This window comes from Erpetoichthys calabaricus, chromosome 7 (assembly GCF_900747795.2).
Source record: "Erpetoichthys calabaricus chromosome 7, fErpCal1.3, whole genome shotgun sequence".
In the NCBI taxonomy this organism is placed as follows: domain Eukaryota; kingdom Metazoa; phylum Chordata; class Cladistia; order Polypteriformes; family Polypteridae; genus Erpetoichthys; species Erpetoichthys calabaricus.
This window is the reverse complement of record NC_041400.2, coordinates 122,407,750-122,429,744: the sequence shown is the minus strand read 5'-3', so window position 1 is coordinate 122,429,744 and position 21,995 is coordinate 122,407,750. Positions and strand designations below refer to the sequence as shown.

General features: G+C 37.2%; 1 protein-coding gene across 10 annotated transcripts in view; it reads right to left on the bottom strand.

Annotated features, from left to right (window-relative positions):
- Positions 1-21,995, bottom strand: part of ppip5k2 (diphosphoinositol pentakisphosphate kinase 2) — a 273,516-nt gene that overhangs the window by 173,842 nt on the left and 77,679 nt on the right. For all 10 annotated transcript variants that reach the window (XM_051929861.1, XM_051929854.1, XM_051929852.1 and 7 more), the window contains exon 6: positions 16,496-16,650. In XM_051929861.1, coding sequence (XP_051785821.1) covers positions 16,496-16,650 — 155 coding nt within the window. The remainder of the gene's footprint in view (positions 1-16,495; positions 16,651-21,995) is intronic.

Below are 21,995 nucleotides of genomic sequence, written 5' to 3'. Positions count from 1 at the left end.
GTAATAACCAATCTTAATGCACATAGAAAATCTAGGCAATACGGCATAAACGCCAATAATTTAATTAAAGTTACTACTTTAGATGAACAATGTATTAAAACTGTAAAAACAGATCATAGATTAAACAAAAAATACACACAGAGCGGCGCTAATAAAAATAACTTAATTCCTGTTCCCTATATCAATAACGCACATAGTATTCATCTCTGCTCCTCCGAAACATTGAATATGGCACTATTAAATATTAGAGCTTTAACTAACAAGACTTTTTTATCAACAAAATTATTAGTGATAAAAAAATAGATTTTATTGCACTAAGTGAAACGTGGCTTAGCTCAGATGGCGCAGCTGTTTTAATCGAATCTGCGCCTCCAGATTACAGTTTTACTCATGCTGATCGCCAAGGAAAGAGAGGTGGCGGATTAGCAAACATTTACTCTAGCAGGTTAAAATGTAAAAATATCAGTTTTGGTAAGTTCAAGTCTTTTGAGTATCTCGCCATTGTTATTCAGGGAGATTCTCACGTTCTAGTATTATCCGTGTATAGACCTCCTAAATTCAACGCGTCTTTCTTTGAGGAATTCTCTGACTTGATGTCAATCTTAATTACGAACTATGACGCACTCTTAATAGTCGGTGACTTTAATTTTCATGTAGATAATCAATGTGACCAAAAAGTAAAAGAATTTATGAACCTCCTGGACTCTTTTGATTTGAGACAGCTCGTTAATCAGCCTACACATAAAGCAGGTCATACGTTAGACTTAGTAATTACTAAAGGACTAAAAGTTGATATAAAGCAGGTCATTGATACGGGTCTTTCAGACCATTTTCTTCTACTTTTTAATATAGAAATAATGATAGAAAACACTCATGAGAAGCATTTGACTCATCAGCAACTTTAAAACTTACAAACATTCTAACCAATCAGTCCGTTTATAGTGCCAACTATAATAGCGAGGAGAATGTAAATAGTAAGGTGGAAAGATTTAATACTAAAGTGAGGGCTGCTGTTGACATAGTTGCACCTGAAAAGACAGTTAAAAAATCTTCTAGCATTGTTATACCTTGGAAGACCCAAAGAGTGTCTGATTTAAAGAGAACATGCCGTAGAGCTGAGCGTAAATGGAGGAAGACTAAACTAACTATTGACTATGAGATATTAAAAGTTAAAATAACAGAATACAATAACACAGTCCGTCTTGAGAGGCGCTGCTATTTCTCCAAGATTATAAATAACAATGCTAGTAATCCCAGAGTCTTATTTTCGACAATTGATCATCTGTTAAACCCAGGTAACTCAAAGGAATGCCTCCTAAGTACTTCCAGTAAAACCTGTGAGGCTATCGCTGTATTTTTCAATCAAAAAATTAATGATATTAGAAATAACATAGTATATCTCCCCAACACTAAGGATCCTCCGAAACCCCAGTACTCCATAATAAATAAATTAGTGTCTTTCACTAGGATAGATTTACCTGATTTACATAAAATAATTTCTCAAATGAAACCATCCACCTGTGCCCTTGACCCAATACCAACAAATTTTTTCAAAGAAGTATCGGGTGTGCTTATTGATAATGTTCTTGACATAGTAAATTTGTCATTAGATACGGGGGTCTTCCCAGACTGTCTTAAGACTGCGGTAGTTAAACCCCTACTTAAGAAAAATAATCTCGACCCCTCTGCTCTTGAAAATTATAGACCCATCTCTAACCTGCCTTTCTTAAGTAAAATTCTAGAGAAGGCAGTCATTATGCAGTTAAATGAGCACCTCAATAAACATGCTATTCTTGATAAATTTCAGTCAGGTTTTAGAACAAATCACAGCACAGAAACTGCACTCGTTAAAGTAGTAAATGACTTGCGGATAAATGCAGACAGAGGCCATTTATCTGTTCTCATCCTCTTAGATCTGAGTGCCGCATTTGACACCATTGATCATAATATTCTTAAGAATCGCCTTAGTCAATGGGTGGGCCTCTCTGGCAGTGTCTTAAATTGGTTTGAATCCTACCTGGCAGGGAGAAAATTCTTTGTTAGTTGTGGTAATTATAACTCAAAGACACATGATATTCTATATGGTGTTCCACAAGGCTCTATCCTGGGTCCGCTGCTCTTCTCAATCTACATGCTTCCATTAGGTCAGATTATCTCGGAACATAACGTGAGCTACCACAGCTATGCTGATGACACACAGCTGTATTTATCAATAGCACCTGATGACCCCAAATCTCTTGATTCGCTAACACAATATCTAACCTGTATCTCAGAATGGATGAATAGTAACTTTCTCAAATTAAATAAAGAAAAAACCGAAATCTTAGTGATTGGCAATAATGGATACAATGAGACTATTAGAAATAAACTGGATGCATTAGGATTAAAAGTCAAATCGGAGGTAAAAAGCTTAGGGGTAACCGTTGATTGTAATCTGAATTTTAAATCGCATATTAATAAGATCACTAGGACAGCATTTTTTCACCTAAGGAACATAGCAAAAGTTAGACCTCTTATATCATCGAAAGATGCAGAGAAATTAGTTCATGCGTTTGTCTTTAGTCGGCTAGATTACTGTAATGCACTCCTCTCAGGACTACCCAAAAAAGACATCAATCGTTTGCAATTAGTGCAGAATGCAGCTGCTAGAATCCTTACCAGGAAAAGAAAATCCGAACACATTTCTCCAGTTTTGATGTCACTACACTGGTTACCTGTGTCATTCAGAATTGACTTTAAAATTCTGCTTATGGTTTATAAAGCTTTAAATAATCTCGCCCCGTCTTATATATTGGAATGTCTGACACCTTATATTCCAAATCGCAACCTCAGATCCTCAACTGAGTGTCTCCTTAGAATTCCAAGAGCAAAACTTAAAAGAAGTGGTGAGGCGGCCTTCTGCTGTTATGCACCTAAAATCTGGAATAGCCTGCCCGTAGGAATTCGCCAGGCTAATACAGTGGAGCACTTTAAAAAACTACTGAAAACACATTACTTTAACATGGCCTTCTCATAACTTCACTGTAATTTAATCCTGACACTCTGTATATCCAATTCATTATAATAACTATTCATTCAAAATTTGTACTAACCCCTACTCTCTCTTCTGTTTCCTTTTTCCAAGCCACCACCATCTACCCAAAGCACCATGATGTTCCAACAATGATGGATGGATTAAAAGCCAGAAGTCTGTATAACCATCAGCATCAAGTGACTCCGTGAGAACCCTAACTACAAAGAGGACTATTTCATTTATGTTAGGTAGAATGCCCAAAGGGGACTGGGCGGTCTTGTGGCCTGGAACCCCTACAGATTTTATTTTTTTTCTCCAGCCTTCTGGAGTTTTTTTTTTTTTGTTTTTTCTGTCCACCCTGGCCATCGGACCTTACTCCTTTTTATGTTAACTAAGGTTGTCTTATTTTAATTTCTTATTTGTCTTTTATTCTTCTTTTCTTCATTATGTAAAGCACTTTGAGCTACTTTTTGTATGAAAATGTGCTATATAAATAAATGTTGTTGTTGTTGTTGTTGTTATGTATTGAATGAGTGGGACAGGTTCAAGGTGTGGACTGATGACGGTAAGGGAGATAATTATACTACACAGGAGCACTATAAGAGTGAAATGCTTAAGCCCTTCACCTATGGTTCTGCATGTAAGTTGATGGCTGCCGCTGAATTGTTTGGTTGTCGCTCTCAAGTGTACCGAAATGGCCAAATATTTTACACATTTGGACAACCGCCAATGCCTTTTAAACATCTTAGATTCACAGGTGACTATTGGAGTAGTGGACACTTTGATGTTTATGAATGTTTAAACTCTGAAAAGCTGGATGCAAAGTTATGGATGAAACCCATTTCAATTCAAACGCCTCCAATTTCCAGTAAGGCTCTGCTTCGCAATGACAATTAAGTCTCAGGGACAGACCCTACAAAAGGTTAGCATTGATTATAGTTGCTTTTCACATGGCCAACTATACGTTGCATGCTCAAGAGTAAGCTCAGTGCACAGCTTGGTCATATTACAACCGGAGGGCCGAACTGACAACGTGGTATACAAAGAGATCCTTAACAAATAATTATTGGTATGTTTTCCCTCAGTTTAAAAAGGTTTACTTTTCTTCTTAATAAAAATTTTAAAGCAGTATTTCACCGCTGCGAAGCGCGGGCATTTTGCTAGTTCAAGAATATAACCGAAGAAAAAGAAATCAGGTAAGGGTACAACACTGACCCGACAGCTTGGGTGGTACAGCGGTAAGAACTGCTAACTCATAATTGAGAGGTCATGGGATCAATTCACAGAATTAGCGTTTAGAGTAGTGAGCTGCTATTACTGTTACTATTATACAATAAAAACATACATTTGATTTGAGTCTGCAACAGCTGGTGTATGGTACTTGTAAGGGTTAGCGTTTTTTTTAATGTTTTTCAGTCACATTTACGTTCCCCTCAATCTGACATTTGCCGCTGCGAAGCGTGGGTATTTTGCTAGTTTCAAATAATCTCCAACCTGTTTTGCTTAGTTTTCTGGAATAATTTGTAACTTCTTATTAAAACCTTTTACACCCTGAGGGCATTTTTCAACAATGTCCGCCTGAGTGGAGAACAATATAATAAAGCCTTACTATGCAATAAATAAAGGAAAGACACTCTTTTTTTCACTAAAACGTGACATATAACTTCTCAAATGGAATAGAAATTGTTTGTCAAATTTAAACATTACTTTACTGAAAAACTCCTACCAAAATGCAAAAAAAAGAATAGGTGGATGCTGTGATTTTTTTTTTCCAGATTTCTTTTATAAAATACAGCATATTTCAAGTTCAAGCAATGCCAGGTGAGGTTCCTAGACATGTCAACTGTTCCTGTGAAATGTTTCATATTGATAACAAAGAAATAAATAGTTATAGAATTTTATGCACCATGGGCACCCTTCCATCTACAGAACATTTACAGGTAGGGATGCCCAAAATATGAATATAAATAATATAACATTTATATAAAATTAATAAATACTTGTGTGTGTGTGCGTGCGGTTCACATATGGGGATGCGGATGTACAATTTATACAAATTTTTATTTTCATGGGAATTGTTACATATGCATCAATGCAACGTATAACTGCCCATGATTAAATTGCGCTTGAGCTTACTCTTGAGCATGCAATGTATAGTTGGCCATGTGAAAAGCAACTATAATCAATTCTAACTTTTTGTAGGGTCTGTCCCTGAGACTTAATTGTCATTGCAAAGCAGAGCCTTACTGTAAGGGTTAGCGTTTTTTTTTTTATGTTTTTCAGTCACATTTATGTTCCTCTCAATCTGACACTGTTGTTTTCAAATAAAGATGTGCTATAACAGAGGTGAAGTCAGATGAGGATGAGGGTTCTACATCAGAGAAATAGAAAATAGAAGCCCTCCCCACAAGAAACGTTCACTGACACATAAAAACAATGTAGCTGCACCAGACAAAGGCGAAACATGGCACTGTTGGAATGCAGCAAGAGGTTGGGTGTCATCATGCCAGTTAGTCAGCCCCACACCTGTCCGTCAAAGAAAAAGCAGGGCTTACAGAGCTTGCCAAGGGATCGTGCAAAGTTCTGTTTTTGATTATGTTTTGTGATGGTCTTTATATGGAAAAACATATATATGTTATACTTACATAAAAGCCACATCGAATGTTGTTTACCTATATTTATTTATCTTCCTACAGCGTAAAGTCACAACTAGACTACAGCTTCCTGTGTTTTATCGACATGGGCATGCTGACAAAGTACATGTGTAAAGCCACTCCTTATTTAGGAAAAGATCCCAGTTGTCCTAAGGGAGAAAGACTTTCTGAGATTAAGGTCATAAAGCTTATGAAACAGTTTATGGACAAAGGCAGAACCGTAACAACAGTTGCATAGAGTGCGACAGGAGCTTCCACCTGCAGCTAAAGTCATTCACATACTGATCTAGCATTGCACGTGTACTTTGTCAGCATGCCCATGTCGATCAAACACAGGAAGCTCTGCAGTCTAACAGTTTCTATTTTAGGCATTTGTTCAACATTTCTTGCATTTCTCGTATTTCCTATCATCCTACGTTTACATAGATCGTTGTTGACACGGAACACACATGAAATGCATGTGTTCCAAATAACAATATATTATTTACCCTATTCAACTTCAGGCACTTCACACCCAGATAAACAAGACTTGAGCTGGAGGAAACTTTTTGTCCGAGCTGAGCTCCGACAGTGGGGGGATAGGATAACAGGCTACATGTTGCTTGTGCTGATCGAAACATTTACAAAACAAAAGACGCTAATGGAGAGGTACGAAGGAATTTAAGGTTGCCCGGGATTTCGAGTTTTTTCGTAGGCTTCAGGGATTCTAGTGTTAATATACACAATTCTACTATCTGTGACACAATTTAATTTTCTCTTGATAATGTGACAGTTCAAGTCATCCAGTTTAATCAAAAGATACAAGAACCAAACAGGTAGCATGTTCTGATGTCATATGGTACTTTGGCTTAAACTTATTCCAGGTTAATCGTTATTTCATTTCAAAAATACTTTCATTTTTATTTTTGAGATACTCTTTTTCAGCAGTAAAAATCACTGCACACAAATTCTCTAATTTTATAATTATCTTTGATATTTCCTGATTCTGACAATGTATCATCTATCCAACTCCAAACTTTGATAATGTTTTATTATTATTTTTTTAAGGGAATTCTTACTTTGGTTATTTTTTGAAATACTGTTGAAATCATAACTTGAACTGTGTTGATAACAGTAATAACAGAAATAAAGATTAAAAATCCTCCACATATTTAGTGCACTTCTGGAAGTACATTATTTACTTCAAATACTGAATACCTGTTATTAAATGAATGATCTGAGGTGATGAGAATAAACAGATTTTGGAAATGAGCATGGTTAATGACCAACTGTAGAAATTGTCTTATAGTGTAACACACTCAAACGCTGATCAGGCAAACAAGCAAACCAAGGCACATGGGACTCTGTAGTAGGAACTTGCTCTGTGACCTCACCCACATTAATATATCAGTACTACTAACTTGATAAAAATAAAAAGTAGACACGTATACTTGTAACATTGGCTTGGTTGATAACGTTGACTGCATACTGTCTCTTTACTCTGTCACTGCAATGATACCACTACCAAGCAAGCAATATATTTGCAAAATAAGGCATCTTATTTTGTTTTCCCGGTTGTGAGAATTAACAGCTGTTGCCAGCTACTGCACACACTAACAAATTTAGGCATCTTTTCTACTCTGATTTGATAGCTGGATATTACAAAGTATTATTATCAGACTTCAAAACCTTTGGCATTTTATGTCAGCACTAATGTAATGTAATGCAATCACAAACACCTGTGATGCCAGTTGTCCTGAACATTATGGTCCCCTAAAATGGGAGGACCATGTATAAAAAGTGCTGTAATTTCTACACGCTGTGATTGAAACGTATGTACATACCCTTGAATTAAAGCCTGCAATGTGCACTTTAATCACATTTAAATTGCTTGATTTGTAATTTTGGAGCAGATGGGTAAATCAAGGAAAAATGTGTCTGTGTGTAATGCACTTTTTGGACATGGCTTGCTTTGCTATGAATAAACACACTAAACACTTTAGCACCAGACTTGATGTTCATCCTGGTCATGACTATCAATGTCCCAGGAGAAAGAATATGCCAAGGCTGTGGTCACCATGGACATCACAACAATATGTTCAAGTTACTTTCCCAGGCAAACGTGTTGCTTGCCAAAAAGACAAGTCTGCTCAGGACAGTCAAGAAAATACTGTATATTGAAAAGCAACATAACAGATGGCCAAGGTAACAACAGAAGAAAAAAATGCAGCAAGTAGGGTAATTTACATGTAATAAATCAATTGTTTAAAGAGTTTATGATTTGTGTGCATGAACCACTCACACAAGAATTACAAAAATCCATGCAAACTGTACATGCTGAATGTTTTGTGATCAACTGATTTACCACTTACTGTTACATACACATCTACTATTAATTAGAAGAGTATGACCATAAATTTTCAAGTTCTGCATTTCTACTTCATTTGTTACTACATATGTCAGAGTGTTTTTTTCCTCTTCACAATTAAATAATAAAGAGATTTAAATCTAAGCAGCGGTGTAACTCTGGAAACTTTAATTTATTAATCTGAAAACATATGCTAACATTGTGGTCTGTGTACTTTTTGGTATTTGAAATTTCATTTCAGAAAATATCATTTAAAAAACAAAAAGAGACACTGGTTTGATTTTCAACTTAAAAGGGTAAAATGAAAAAAACACAAAACAATTATTTTTCTCCTTTTGTTCTTTCCCACATCAGAAAAGAAAAAGAAATGAGAAAAAGCCCTTTATTTATTTTGTCTGAACCATAAGGTTCTGTAGGTCAACAACCTGGTAAGGGAATGCACCACTTGCAGCAAACACTGGTCACTGGTGTGTAGACTGGACCATCATCATGACGTTGGAAAAGTACTCAGACATTATTTTAGAGATGGCAAAACAAGGCCTGTAATCGAAAATTGTATCTGAGCATCTGTCATATGAACACAGAAAAGGTTTTCTGCGAGAAATGTCAAAAAGTTTTATGCTGAGCAAATCTCGGGCTGTCGACTGACACACATTTGGAGATAGAGGTGACAAACTTCAGGTGTTGTGAGGAGGACTGTTCACACGTGTCATTAAAAATCGCGCAGAAAAAGTACTTCCGGTTTCAAACAACAAAAATGCGGCTGTTTTGTTGTTTTTGAGCTATTACACTTTCATTATTTGAATCACAAATAAATTAGGAAAAGTATGTCATTTTAAGTTTATGACTGCTATTTGTTACCATAGAACTAAAAAATACCTTATTTTCCCTCATTTTATTATTTAATCAAAAATCAAAATCTGAAAATTCCTTTAATTTTCACTTCTAAAATAAAATTTCAAATACCATAAAGTACACGGACCCATTGTAATTGAAAAGAATATGTAAAAATAGCTATTGATTTCTTATTGTTTGGTAGAAATAATTTTTACATGCCATCAAGCTTTGGCCGTCTATCGTTTACAGGAATAATGCAGAGATATACACTGTCAGGATGCGAAGCTAATGAGTCGTTACATGAAAATAAAGGGATGCAGACACCACTTGGAGTAGCATCAACAGCTAAAGAAATGCACAACAGTTCTAGTGTTAATGGTATTTGAGCAAAGTAGTGAAGTGTGCATTTACAAGGCAAGATAATCCTTTCATCAAACTGCAACAAGCATTCGATGAGAAGTGGTTTGCATTGCATCATTGCTGGTGATGATGGGAAGAAAAGGGGATCCAAAGCCAGAAATGTGGCTCCAGATAGCTAAAACATATGGATGCACACCAAGACCACCACATCAGAAGTTAGGCTGTGGCAGACAGAACTGGCATGCTGGCACGTATCAAAGTCAATGTTAGTTCAGAAGTGTCCATTTTTGAAGGTTTGACTGTGGTTACATTTTATTCACATGACTGTAGCACACTCATTACGACTGTCACTAACAAGCCTGTGGTGTCTGAAATAGGTCAACCAGAGGAAGCAATGGCAGTCTGCCATTTTTAGAATGTGTGTATGTATCTGATGGAGATCTAATGAGTGGCTATGTCCATCATGTGTACACACAATCCCCATTCCAGGAATCATGGTATGATGTACTATTAATTACAGCAGAACTCATTTGCAGTTAGTGTTTCTGGATGGCATAATGAACAATGCTACTTATATCAAGATCATCATCCAGCTGGTCCTGATCCCCTTTCTATGCGAAATGGCAAATAACTTGCTGGAAGAACGCAATACTCTCCCACAGAGCTCAATGTGCTGAAGAAGCTATTCACAAACCAAGGTTAGCATGCTTACCAGACAGTGCATCTCCCATACCTAGCCATTAATTAATGATGAATCACAACCAGTTGTACCTTCAGTTCGAAAGGGCATGGACGGACATCCTGCAAGAAATTTTAGTTTTCCTTTGGAATCGATTACATACATATATATGTACAGAGAAGTTTACAGAACCACTAATGATTTACTTATGTAGTCTTCGCTAAATAATCCATATTACTAACCGAGAATGGTAAACCGGATATGGACGCAGGAGACATAGTGCGCAGGCGCCACACAAAGCCCCCCTCCCCAGAGTGAAACGGGAGAGATTACGAATGTGTGCAGACGCCACACAAAGCCCCCCTCCCCAGAGTGAAACGGGAGAGATTACGAACGTGCGCAGGCGCCACACAAAGCCCCCACCGCCCCAGAGCGAAACGGGAGAGATTACGAACCGTCTGACATGCCGCAAGCAGGATAAAGCGAGGTCAGAAATAAAAGACAGTAGGAAACAAAGTAAAACGTCATAAAGAGGTTAAAGAACGGGGCCAAACACATGGAGAGCAGGTTACAGATGATGAAAACTGGAATGCAACAGCTTCAAAAAAACCTAGGCACGAAACACATGCACAGCGAGATACAGAATATAAAAGCAGAAAAAACGACAGTTAAACGTCCACACCACACGCGTCTACATCGCGCGTCGGAAGGCGCGGGAAAGTACAAAAGGCAAAGGCGCCTACACAGCATGGTAAAACCCGACATAATACGGAAGGCGCAGGCGTTGCCGCCATATTGTGAGTGGCACTACTGCGTAGTGAAGGCGCAGGCGTCGCCGCCATATCGTGCGTGGCACTACTGCGGAGTGAAGTTAGGAATAATGTGCTGCTTGGGATCGTACAAAACGCCGAACGCGACACACCATCTGAAACTGTGGAGGCAAAGCAGGCACGGGTTCTAACCGAACGAGCTCGACTGACGGATATATGCCTACAACGCGCGTCTCAAACCGCAGAAGCAGGGCAAGCACGGATTCAAAACAACACAAGCTCCTACAACGCGCGTCTGAAACTACGGCTGCCCAGCGGGCACGGGTTCAAAACGTCGGGGGTAGGTGAGCAAAGCGAGCAGGGGGCGAAGCCCCCTTGTTGTGCAGAAAGAAGTCAGATCTATGAACTAATAAACAATGGAGAACAGACAGAGAGGGCGACAGTTTCTGATTTCTGAGGGAGTTTAGTAACGTCATTTTTAAATTATAGAATACAGAAGATGGCAGTGGAAAAATTCAATAAGTATGAGTTCCTGTTGAGTAACCTTATGATTTACAGATAAAATAAAGTGATGCAAGTGCTGTAACACACAGCTGTATCAACAAGTATCATAATACTCTTCTTTAGAAAATCATCTGTACAACAAACTCACTATTGTCTTCAGCAGTAGTTTTCTTTTAGGTGATTTCTCTTCTGAAGAACCCTTGGGCAGCAGTTAGCACCTCTCTCAGCTTTTTTCTATTCCATATTAATGAATAACAGAGGGTTCTGCTCTACCCAACTCTCAAGGTATTAGCAGTCATGAAACATGTTCTAACTTTTGTTTTTGTCTTTCTATAAAAAAAAACCCATTATCATTGTTTCATTGTTTCAACAGACATTATAATAAAACTCTCAGTACAAATTTGACTTCTATCGGTGGTCGTCTATTCCTCTATCAATTGTCATGTCAGACAAAGCATCAATGACCTAATTACTGCAGCATTGCTGATCATGGTCTGCTTCAACTATAGTATAAAACACTTTTCATATATTAGGCCAGCCTAAAAGGCAGTGTCACATTTACTTCATGAAAAATTCTATGAAAGTTGCTTGAATAATCTGACACTGCCATTAGGCAGTGACACGATTCCCCCCCTTTGCCCCAAAGCAAATTCATTCACATAATTCTCCCCCCTTTCAACTAGATATGTAAAATAAACCTACTACTTGCTAAAACAAATTTTAAAATGAAAGATTTGGATTTTTTTTGTGGACATTTCCTTTATGAATATGAGGCAATTTAAACTTTTTGTGGGTATGCTGTTGTTTTATTTAATTAAGTTCATATGTAATAGTAGGGCAGTTATTCTCACTAATCATGGTTGAAGACAGCAGCAACATGGTTCCTTTCCCTGGCTCACACTTACATTCCATCTCATCGCTCCAATGGTCCCTACCCCAGAGGCCCATAAAAGAAAGATTGTGAAGTATAGTTCTCATGGCTCAGTGAATGTATGGATTTTTTTTGTAAAAATTACTTTGTTTCTTTGAATTTGTTTTTTTTTTTTTATCATTTTGCCAAGACATTGAAGGATTTCAATTAAGGATTTTGTATCGAGTCTTGTTTGCTTTTGGATTGAAAGATAAGATCAATGTGGGGTTCCTCAGAAATCACCAAGTAGTTAAATAGCTGTGCGCATAATCTCAGAAAATCAGTCTTTTATAATTCCCAGGACTCTATGTGCAGACTTAACTGTTCCTAATTTAAATTATGACAAAAACAATTCAGCAACAGCCAATGCAATTTTTTTCCTGGGGCGTACCTTACCTCTGCTTAGCTAGCGAATGAGAGAACTCCTTAATGGATTTAGATTGAGTTTTCTTCTATAATTTGCTTGAACATTCTATTCTGGTTGATTTTGCGAGTTCTCTCATTATAATAAGTATCAGAGTTTGCTTGCAGGAGCAATACATTTGAGATAGCAGCTGCAGGCAGAGGGGAGGGGGAAGCGTGACGTCAGGAGTGGGCAACCGGGTGGGGCCCTACTCACTCGCCTCCGTTCGAGCCTGTCTATCTCCTCTCGCGACGTGTTGGAACATAACTTGCCTCCGATTACCTAGCGATACCTGTTTATTGATTTTTAAAGTTTGTCCTGCTTCATTACTACATGGGTGGAGCCACAGGGGTCAGCTAGTATATTAAATATATATTGCATACAGGAAGGTAATTATTAGCATAGCCCTTTAATAAGGCCCTTTATGAGAATTATGCAAAATAAAGTCTAAGCCCTAAAAGGATCTTACTTGGCTTTTGTATGTTAACACAAAACATTCTTCAGCTCCAAAACAAGTCTGATACTCTAATCATAATGTGTTATATGCATTATGGGGGGGGGTAAAGAGAATTTTTTTCTGGAAGCTGGAGTGGCGTTCGTTCCAACGCTTGCTGCTAGGTGCGTGTACTAGACTACCCTCTGCACCATTTGGCCAAGCGGCATCCTGAAAGTGCTCAATCGTTTGCATGATGTAGTGCGGAGAAAATGGCCCAAATTATGGCAATCATCCGAGTGGCTTCTGCATCATGACAATGCTCCCGCTCACACAACATTAAGTGTGTGGCAGTTTCTCATGAAAAAACAGGATGACAATGGTTTACCACCCCAAAACCTTGGACCCTGTGATTTTTTCTTATTTACAAGAATGAAGAGGGATGTTAAAGGAAAGCGTTTTCAGGATGTTCAAGAACCAAACGATGGAGGCACTGAAGGCCATCACTTTGCAAGAGTTTCAGAACAGTTTGAATATTGGAAAAAGCGATGGAACAAGTGTATTGCATCTCATGGAGAGTATTTTGAAGGTGATTAAATTTTGGAAATGTTCTGTGAAATACACGATTTAAAAAAAAAAAAAAAAGTGCTCGTTATTTTTGGGTCCCCCCTCGTATATGCAACAACACGTCTTTGCTGGTAAAATTCTTAATCCAATTTAAATTCTCAATAGAAATAAAGACTTAAATTTTCAATTTAATGGATGTAGGCTAATTAAAAACTACCTATTTTGTGTGGGTTGAATATGGTTTTTTATATTGAAATTTTTAAGCAATAGAAATATAGATGAAGTATCCCTAATCCTAAATTGTAAAATCTGAAATGTTCCAAAATGAAATAACAAGAGGAAAATTCCACGCTAAGTGTCTCTTTTATAAAAGTTTATTTGGATTTGAGGATGAAAATGTGTATGTCAAAAAAAATCCAATTTATAAAACTTGCCATACGCACATTTCTACACAATTAACTATTATAAATCTCACACACTATTGACAGTCTGGGGGTTGATATCCCACAAAGCACCAAGCTCCGTGAAAAAATGACATACGATTAATGATCACGGGATTTGGAGGATTGGAGACCTCCATGAAGCACTGGGCAGCGCTAATCAATGAAACACAATTGAAGTGCTTTGTACCCTATGAAGCAACACGATAACACCTGCATGGCATTTCAAAAGTGATGCACGGCACTGTTAAAATTACTACCCTGGCATGCTGCCACACAGTTTAAAGGGGAGCACAGATTATAGCACCTCTCCTCTGTGTTCTGAGGATTAATAGAATATCACTGCTTACAAATAAATAATAACAATAATAATACATTTTATTTATATAGTGCCTTCATTCACAATGTATGCCTTTATTGCAATACGAGTTCATCAATTGCTCTGATCACATTTATGTATTGTTACGTATATACACCCACACCATATTAAAACTAAATGTATTGCCTCAGTCAGTTGGATAATGGCTTCCAGCGCCGTGGGCATGATGGAGTGAAGGTTGGCTGAGATACTCCTGACCCGTCACCAATTTTCTGAGAAGTGACAACAAGTAGTCCATATAAACTGAAGATAAAACAAAAAAATTTCTTCAGTGCAAGAGAAAAGCCAAAGCCAAATGACACCTTTTATTGGCTAACTAAAAAAGGTTACAATATGCAAGCTTTCGAGGCAACTCAGGCCGCTTCTTCAGGCAAGAGTGCAAGCAAATACTCAGCACTGGCACTCTTAAAAGGGAACTAAAACAGAGTTCATATATTATATTAATCATTTCTGAAGTTTACTAAGTTTGCCACAATAACACACATTATAATGAAATAACACTGCTATGACTACCATTCATGTGGCAGTGCAAAGCTGAGACAAGATAAAGAAAATGACAGCACAATCTGGAGCAATGGACGCAAGCAGCAGGCTTGAACCAACACCACAATCTAAGTACTATATACGAGCACAGAGATACCAAACTCGCCCAGGCAGGGATGAGAAACAAGAAGGGGCGATGTGAAAGAAAACCGATGCGCATGGTAGCATGATTGAGTGAACGTTGTGAGTGAGAACAGATGGAGAAAAGATCTTTTAGTTTGCCATCTATAATGGTTCTTCCAACGAGAACAAGAGCAGCCAACACACCTCAGTGAAAGCATTCCCCACACCCAGAACAGCAATTTCACTTTTTCTTCTGAACCACTTTTGTCCCTCACCATCCTTGACTTTTTTTTTTTTTTTTTTTAAACTGAATTCCTTTCCTATACCCACAAATAAGTCACTACAATAACAACAGCTCAGTGATATGAATTATTATATCTGCAAGTCATCATTTAGCTGGTTTGGCTGCATTTTCATACTTGATCAAGGGTGTCCAAGATATTTCATTATGTATATGCAAATATTCCAAAATCCAAAATACTTCCAGACCCAGGCATTCCTGATTAGGAATACTCAACAAGTATATCTTTCTTTTTACGTTAATGTTACATGCATTCTTACATCCGATAATATATATTTTTATAACAGACATTCAAAGCAATTATCAAAAACCAAAAGACCACAACAATAAAAACTGAATAAATAAAAGGGTACTAAAAAAAACAAAAAACGAGAACACTAGGAAAATAATTAAAAGCTTAGAACTTTAACTATTTACAGTTAATAACCAGCAACAATACATGTAACAAGGAAAAGGTTAAAATTAAGCATTACTCTTGCACCTTCAACCTTTAGTTGGATTTCCTTTTAGGACAGAAATATTAACTTGTTTAACAGAACGAAATACCTACTTGACAAGAGAACAGATAGGTAGTTCTTTACATTAAATGTGTACAAGTTGTTCTTTGTATATGCATGCAGAGTTTCTTAATTACCACTGACCAACACTTCTGTCAATGGTTACATTTTCTGAGGACTCACTGAACAACTTCTATCTTTCCTGTCCATTGTTAAAAAAACAACATGAAGTTGAGAAGTTTAAGACAGTTTAATTCACAATGTTGATCATATTTTTGAAGCTTTTCTCGGGTTTGAAAGGACCTTTGAAAATGTTGACTTTAACTTCCTCCATTTAATATCTAAAAACCTGCCACTTTTTCTGTTTAATGTGTAATATCTGACATACTGCATGATGTAAAGAGATATTCCTCACTGCTTGGTTAAGCTAATTTCTGTGCTAGCTATTCTCTATGGTGGAGGACTATACTACTACCTCCTTCAACACTGATCAAGATCAATATGTCTAGATGACTAACCCACATATTTTACCCTTGATATTAAACAATGTATAAAATCGTAGACCACTCAAACCTCAAATACTTATGTCTTTGTGCTTTCACTATTCGGTTTATTTTTGGCTTGTAGTCAAATTGAACAAATAAATGCTAACCACTGAGTAATACTTCAGTTTCAAGAAAAATGTTATTGCCATTCATGATCTGTATGATCTGCATGATAATTGTAGTTCTGCAACACTTGAAGCAGAAGGACAGACAGACAGACAGAGTTGAGTTTTTATCTATTCTGTTTTACCTTACGAAACAACCTCTGGCTTCCACCTCCTGCAGATGTTGGGTAGTAAATATACACATTATGGTCCTCTGCACTCACTGGCTTCTCCACAAATGGTTTCTGGAAAATCTCACCATTGACTTCTACATGATCTTCTCCTTCAACCAAGCTGCATTCTAAAAAACAAAAATCAAGAAGATTAATTTTGAAATGTAATTAACCTAGAAACACAAACTAAAATCAAAATAAAGAAAATGAACAATACATTAATAAATGGGACAAAGGCTGATAAAAACGTTTATTAAATATATAACCAGCAACATTCATCAAATATAGTTCCATGCAAAGGATTAGATGCATCTGGCCAAATTACATATTTTTGTTTAAACATTAGAAGTAAATTACAACTTTGACAATAAACAAACATACTAAAACAATGACATTTTTATTAACAGGGTAATGTACCGTTACATTTAACTGGACAAAAAATGTAAAGGACTAAATGTTGTATTTGAAAACATTTGGGCACCCATAGTCAATAATTTGTAACACTCCTTTTGGCAAAACTCAGTTTGCAAACAGGCTTTCTAGCAAGCTATAAGTTTTTGAATTTTTTTGAAGATCTACCCACAGATTGAATGATGTTTAAGTCTGGGGACTATGAGGGCAATTGTGTTTCTTGAGGTATTTCATAGTATATTTCAAAATGTGTTTTGGATCATTGCCTTGTTTTAAAACACATTCTTTTTACAGCTTCATGTTCCTGACCGATTGTCTGATATTCTCCTCAAGAATTTGTTGATACTCAGTGAAATCCATTGTTCTGTGTACTTGCAGAATGTTTCCACCGCCACCAGCAGCCTCATAACCACAAAACGTATTATCAACTTGTATTTAACAGCTGTGGTTCCAGAATGCCTCTATCTTATGCAGATTTTGCTTTTTTATACTCAAGATGCGTTTTTTTGTTATGAGATTGCAGCTAAGGTTTTCTTCTGAAGGCTCTTCCATGAAGGCCAAGTCTGTGTAAGTAGCTCTGCACAGAAGAAAAGTGCTTTTAGTGCTGGGCAGTATGACCAAAATTCTATATCACGGTATTTTTCAAAATTATACCGGTTTCACTGTATTCTATGGTATTTTTTTCCCCATGCATGAGTGGATGTTAACCACATTTTCCACTGCAATTACTGCAGTAGTCTGGCTAAGACTAACCTATTACACTGTCATGAGAATTGTACATTGTACAAAAAAAACATTTTAATGTGTACACAAGTATTAATACAGGTTTGCATGGCCCCATAAAGTGATAGTTTTCAAGGGGGTGGCACTAATAAAGAGAAGGAATCACATTGCATGACAGTTCCAGTCAAAATATAGAACCTTTTTATTGAACAAATTTTGCAAACAACTTAAACTAAAATTTTGGCAACATGTTTTCAACCATCCAAAGAGGTATTTAGACAGTAAAATATCCAGAGGTGCTTGTCAAAAGTTGTACTGCACTGAACATGTCTTAGAAAAGGAATAAATAGTAAATATTTTTTGTAAACCAACTACACTTTCTGTTAATGTTAACAATCTCTGCCCACTGACACATTAAAGTGACTTTTCAAACAACTTTGCCATCATTAAACTGCATATTATTTAAACTAATAAATAATAACAATAAAATAAATAATAGTGCAACTTCCAGTAATAATACTATTACTTCAAGACTTCAAGCCCAGGTGCATTACACAGTATTCACCAAACAAAAATAAAATAAAATAAAACAAGTGCAACTTGGTGATGACATCTTTACCAACTGAACCATCATTAAGGCAAATTGCATTAACACTAGAATTACCAGAGCCTACGAAAAAACTCGTATATCCGGCCCACCTTAAATCGCTTCTTAAAACCTTTCTCACCTCTCCGCCAGCGTCTTTTGTCATCTAAATGTACTGATAAAGACAAGCTGCCAGCAGCCGGCTATTCCATCCCCCCAACGACTTAGAACGTAAACAGGCTTTTCCCAGCTCTTGCCTTGATTGATTACCTGGGAGTGAAGTGGAGTTTTAGAGTAGAAATAATAAGATTGTTATTTGAAACACACGCATTTCATATGTGTTGCATTTCTACAGTAATCTGTGTAAACACATTGTTAAAACAGAAACGTGTTATATATTCTAGTAGCAATTGACAAAATGTAGGCATAAACTATATAATGTATGAAGCCTGAAGTCCAAATATCAAAGAAACACTTTCACAAAAGGTACAAAAAAAAGCCACCGCCAAAAAAAACCCGCCTTAGTGTGAGACATTGACATGACTTAACTATCACTGCTTCTGTGGCGCAACAGTATCAGTCGCTGACTGGAAATCACAAGGTCATGAATTCGATCCTGCACAACTCCCTTTTGAAAAGTGTTCTTATTTTCACTATTTTAGAATAAAAAGATACATTTGATTTCAGTCTGTAACAGCTGGTGTAATTTATGATATTTGTAAAGGTTAGCTTTAGTTTTTTAAAATTCATTTTTCATTGTCTCAGTCGCGTTCAGGATCCATCCCTACCGCCCCCCACCTGACACTGCTGTTTTTACATAAAGACGCCCTATAGTTCTGCAGTGTATCACGATACATACGACCGCGTGTTTTTTTTCCCCCCAGTATTGCCAGTCCCCACGTGTTGCCGTATGCTGTTTCTTTTGTACTCCAGGACATGCAGAGGAAAGCATTGTAAAGAGCAGTAACTTCAGCACTATATGTTAATGTAAAAGTATAACAAAACAAGTGCACTTTTATTCAAGACTATAACCGAAGAAAAAAGAAAGCAAGTTACAGTAGGTGGAATGCTAAGAACTGCTGATTTCCATTCTGTGCTATATAACTGTTAACATTTGAATCTGATGATTGCATATAGCGCTGTCTGATTTAGTGTGCGCAAGAACATGCAGGTGGCCAGTTGCTGAGTGCTACAACGCACATTTTAAAAAAAAGAAAGAGACAAATATATGTGACGTTTTGAAGAAATCATTTTATGACGCGAATAGTACCAATCAGAAAACATCGTCGAAGTAATGCAATATTATTTGAAAACGAACAGCATCAGGTTGGGTGTGAAGTTATACTGGCGCTGTTTGAGTCAGATCAGAAGCTGAATAAGCTGAACAAGCTCCTGTTCTGACTCTAAGTAAAAAAGCATGAATTAATCAACAGAAATAACCGCGATTGACATTTTAAAGTTAACGATTTAGAGTGCATACCAATTTATAAATTCAATGTCCGTTTCAGGAAAAAAAAAAACACTTTCTTCAAAGCTGGGAATCGAACTCGCGTCTCTGTGGCACAGTAAGGCAGTGGTGCTCCAAGTCAGCAAACCGTCCTTATAACTTATTTTTTTTCAAGATCCATAACACACAGACAGACAGAGCACTGCGTAATACAGAGACAGACAGGCAGAGATATACAAACAAACAGGGAAGGCACATGTACTGAAAGAAAAAGCACTGAATAAGCTCACCCGCTCTAACATCACCCCTCCTCCCGATCTGACTCTCTAAGTAACAGCGCAAGTACAGACACAAATCAAGTGCATGTGTGTACTGTATAATATTAACAAAAGAGCAGCTTACTACTGAAAACGGCAAATATAGGAGTGAGTGGGGATCGAACCAGTACCCTTGATCACACTTGGTGATATCGATCGCGGTTATTTCTGTTGATTAATTCATGCTTTTTTACTTAGAGTCAGAACATGAGCTTTTTCAGCTTATTCAGCTTCTGATCTGACTCAAACAGCGCCAGTATAACTTCACACCCAACCTGACGCTGTTCGTTTTCAAATAATATTGCATTACTTCGACGATGTTTTCTGATTGGTACTATTCGCGTCATAAAATGATTTCTTCAAAACGTCACATATATTTGTCTCTTTCTTTTTTTAAAATGTGCGTTGTAGCACTCAGCAACTGGCCACCTGCATGTTCTTGCGCACACTAAATCAGACAGCGCTATATGCAATCATCAGATTCAAATGTTAACAGTTATATAGCACAGAATGGAAATCAGCAGTTCTTAGCATTCCACCTACTGTAACTTGCTTTCTTTTTTCTTCGGTTATAGTCTTGAATAAAAGTGCACTTGTTTTGTTATACTTTTACATCAACATATAGCGCTGAAGTTACTGATCTTTACTATGCTTTCCTCTGCATGTCCTGGAGTACAAAAGAAACAGCATACGGCAACACGTGGGGACTGGCAATACTGGGGTAAAAAAACACGCGGTCGTATGTATCGTGATACACTGCAGAACTATAGGGCGTCTTTATGTAAAAACAGCAGTGTCAGGTGGGGGGCGGTAGGGGTGGATCCTGAACGCGACTGAGACAATGAAAAATGAATTTTAAAAAACTAAAGCTAACCTTTACAAATATCATAAATTACACCAGCTGTTACAGACTGAAATCAAATGTATCTTTTTATTCTAAAATAGTGAAAATAAGAACACTTTTCAAAAGGGAGTTGTGCAGGATCGAACTCATGACCTTGTGATTTCCAGTCAGCGACTGATACTGTTGCGCCACAGAAGCAGTGATAGTTAAGTCATGTCAATGTCTCGCACTAAGGCGGGTTTTTTTGGCGGTGGCTTTTTTTTGTACCTTTTGTGAAAGTGTTTCTTTGATATTTGGACTTCAGGCTTCATACATTATATAGTTTATGCCTACATTTTGTCAATTGCTACTAGAATATATAACACGTTTCTGTTTTAACAATGTGTTTACACAGATTACTGTAGAAATGCAACACATATGAAATGCGTGTGTTCTAAATAACAATCTTATTATTTCTACTCTAAAACTCCACTTCACTCCTAGATATTCAATCAAGGCAAGAGCTGGGAAAAGCCTGTTTACGTTCTAAGTCGTTGGGGGGATGGAATAGCCGGCTGCTGGCAGCTCGTCTTTATCAGTACATTTAGATGACAAAAGACGCTGGCGGAGAGGTGAGAAAGGTTTTAAGAAGCGATTTAAGGTGGGCCGGATATACGAGTTTTTTCGTAGGCTCTGGTAATTCTAGTGTTAATATGGACCTTGCTTCAAGCTAAGCTATCTCTCTATTATAAAAAAAAAAGAGAGAAACAATAGGCCGTCAAGACATGATCTTCACGTTAAGATCACGGAAAACACTTAAAAGACCCGCGAGACTAAAGAGACTGGCCACGGAGCGTCTTGCTGGGACCTTAAACATGAAAGTAGGAACATTAGAAAGTATAAAAAAAAAAGTAAGTAAAGATCGCAGTAGCGCAAACAAACGGAAATTATTACTCGAAAAAGGGAAAATAATCACCACGGACCAGGTGTCATTGAAACAAAAGCAGGATAAAGCGAGATCTGAAATAAAAGAGTATAAAACTAAAGTAAAACATCATAAAGAGGTTTAAAAACAAGGGGGGGGCAAACACATGCAGAGCAGGTTAGAGATAATGAAAATTGGAATTCAAAAGTCTCAAAAAAAACGTAGGCGTGAAACACATGCA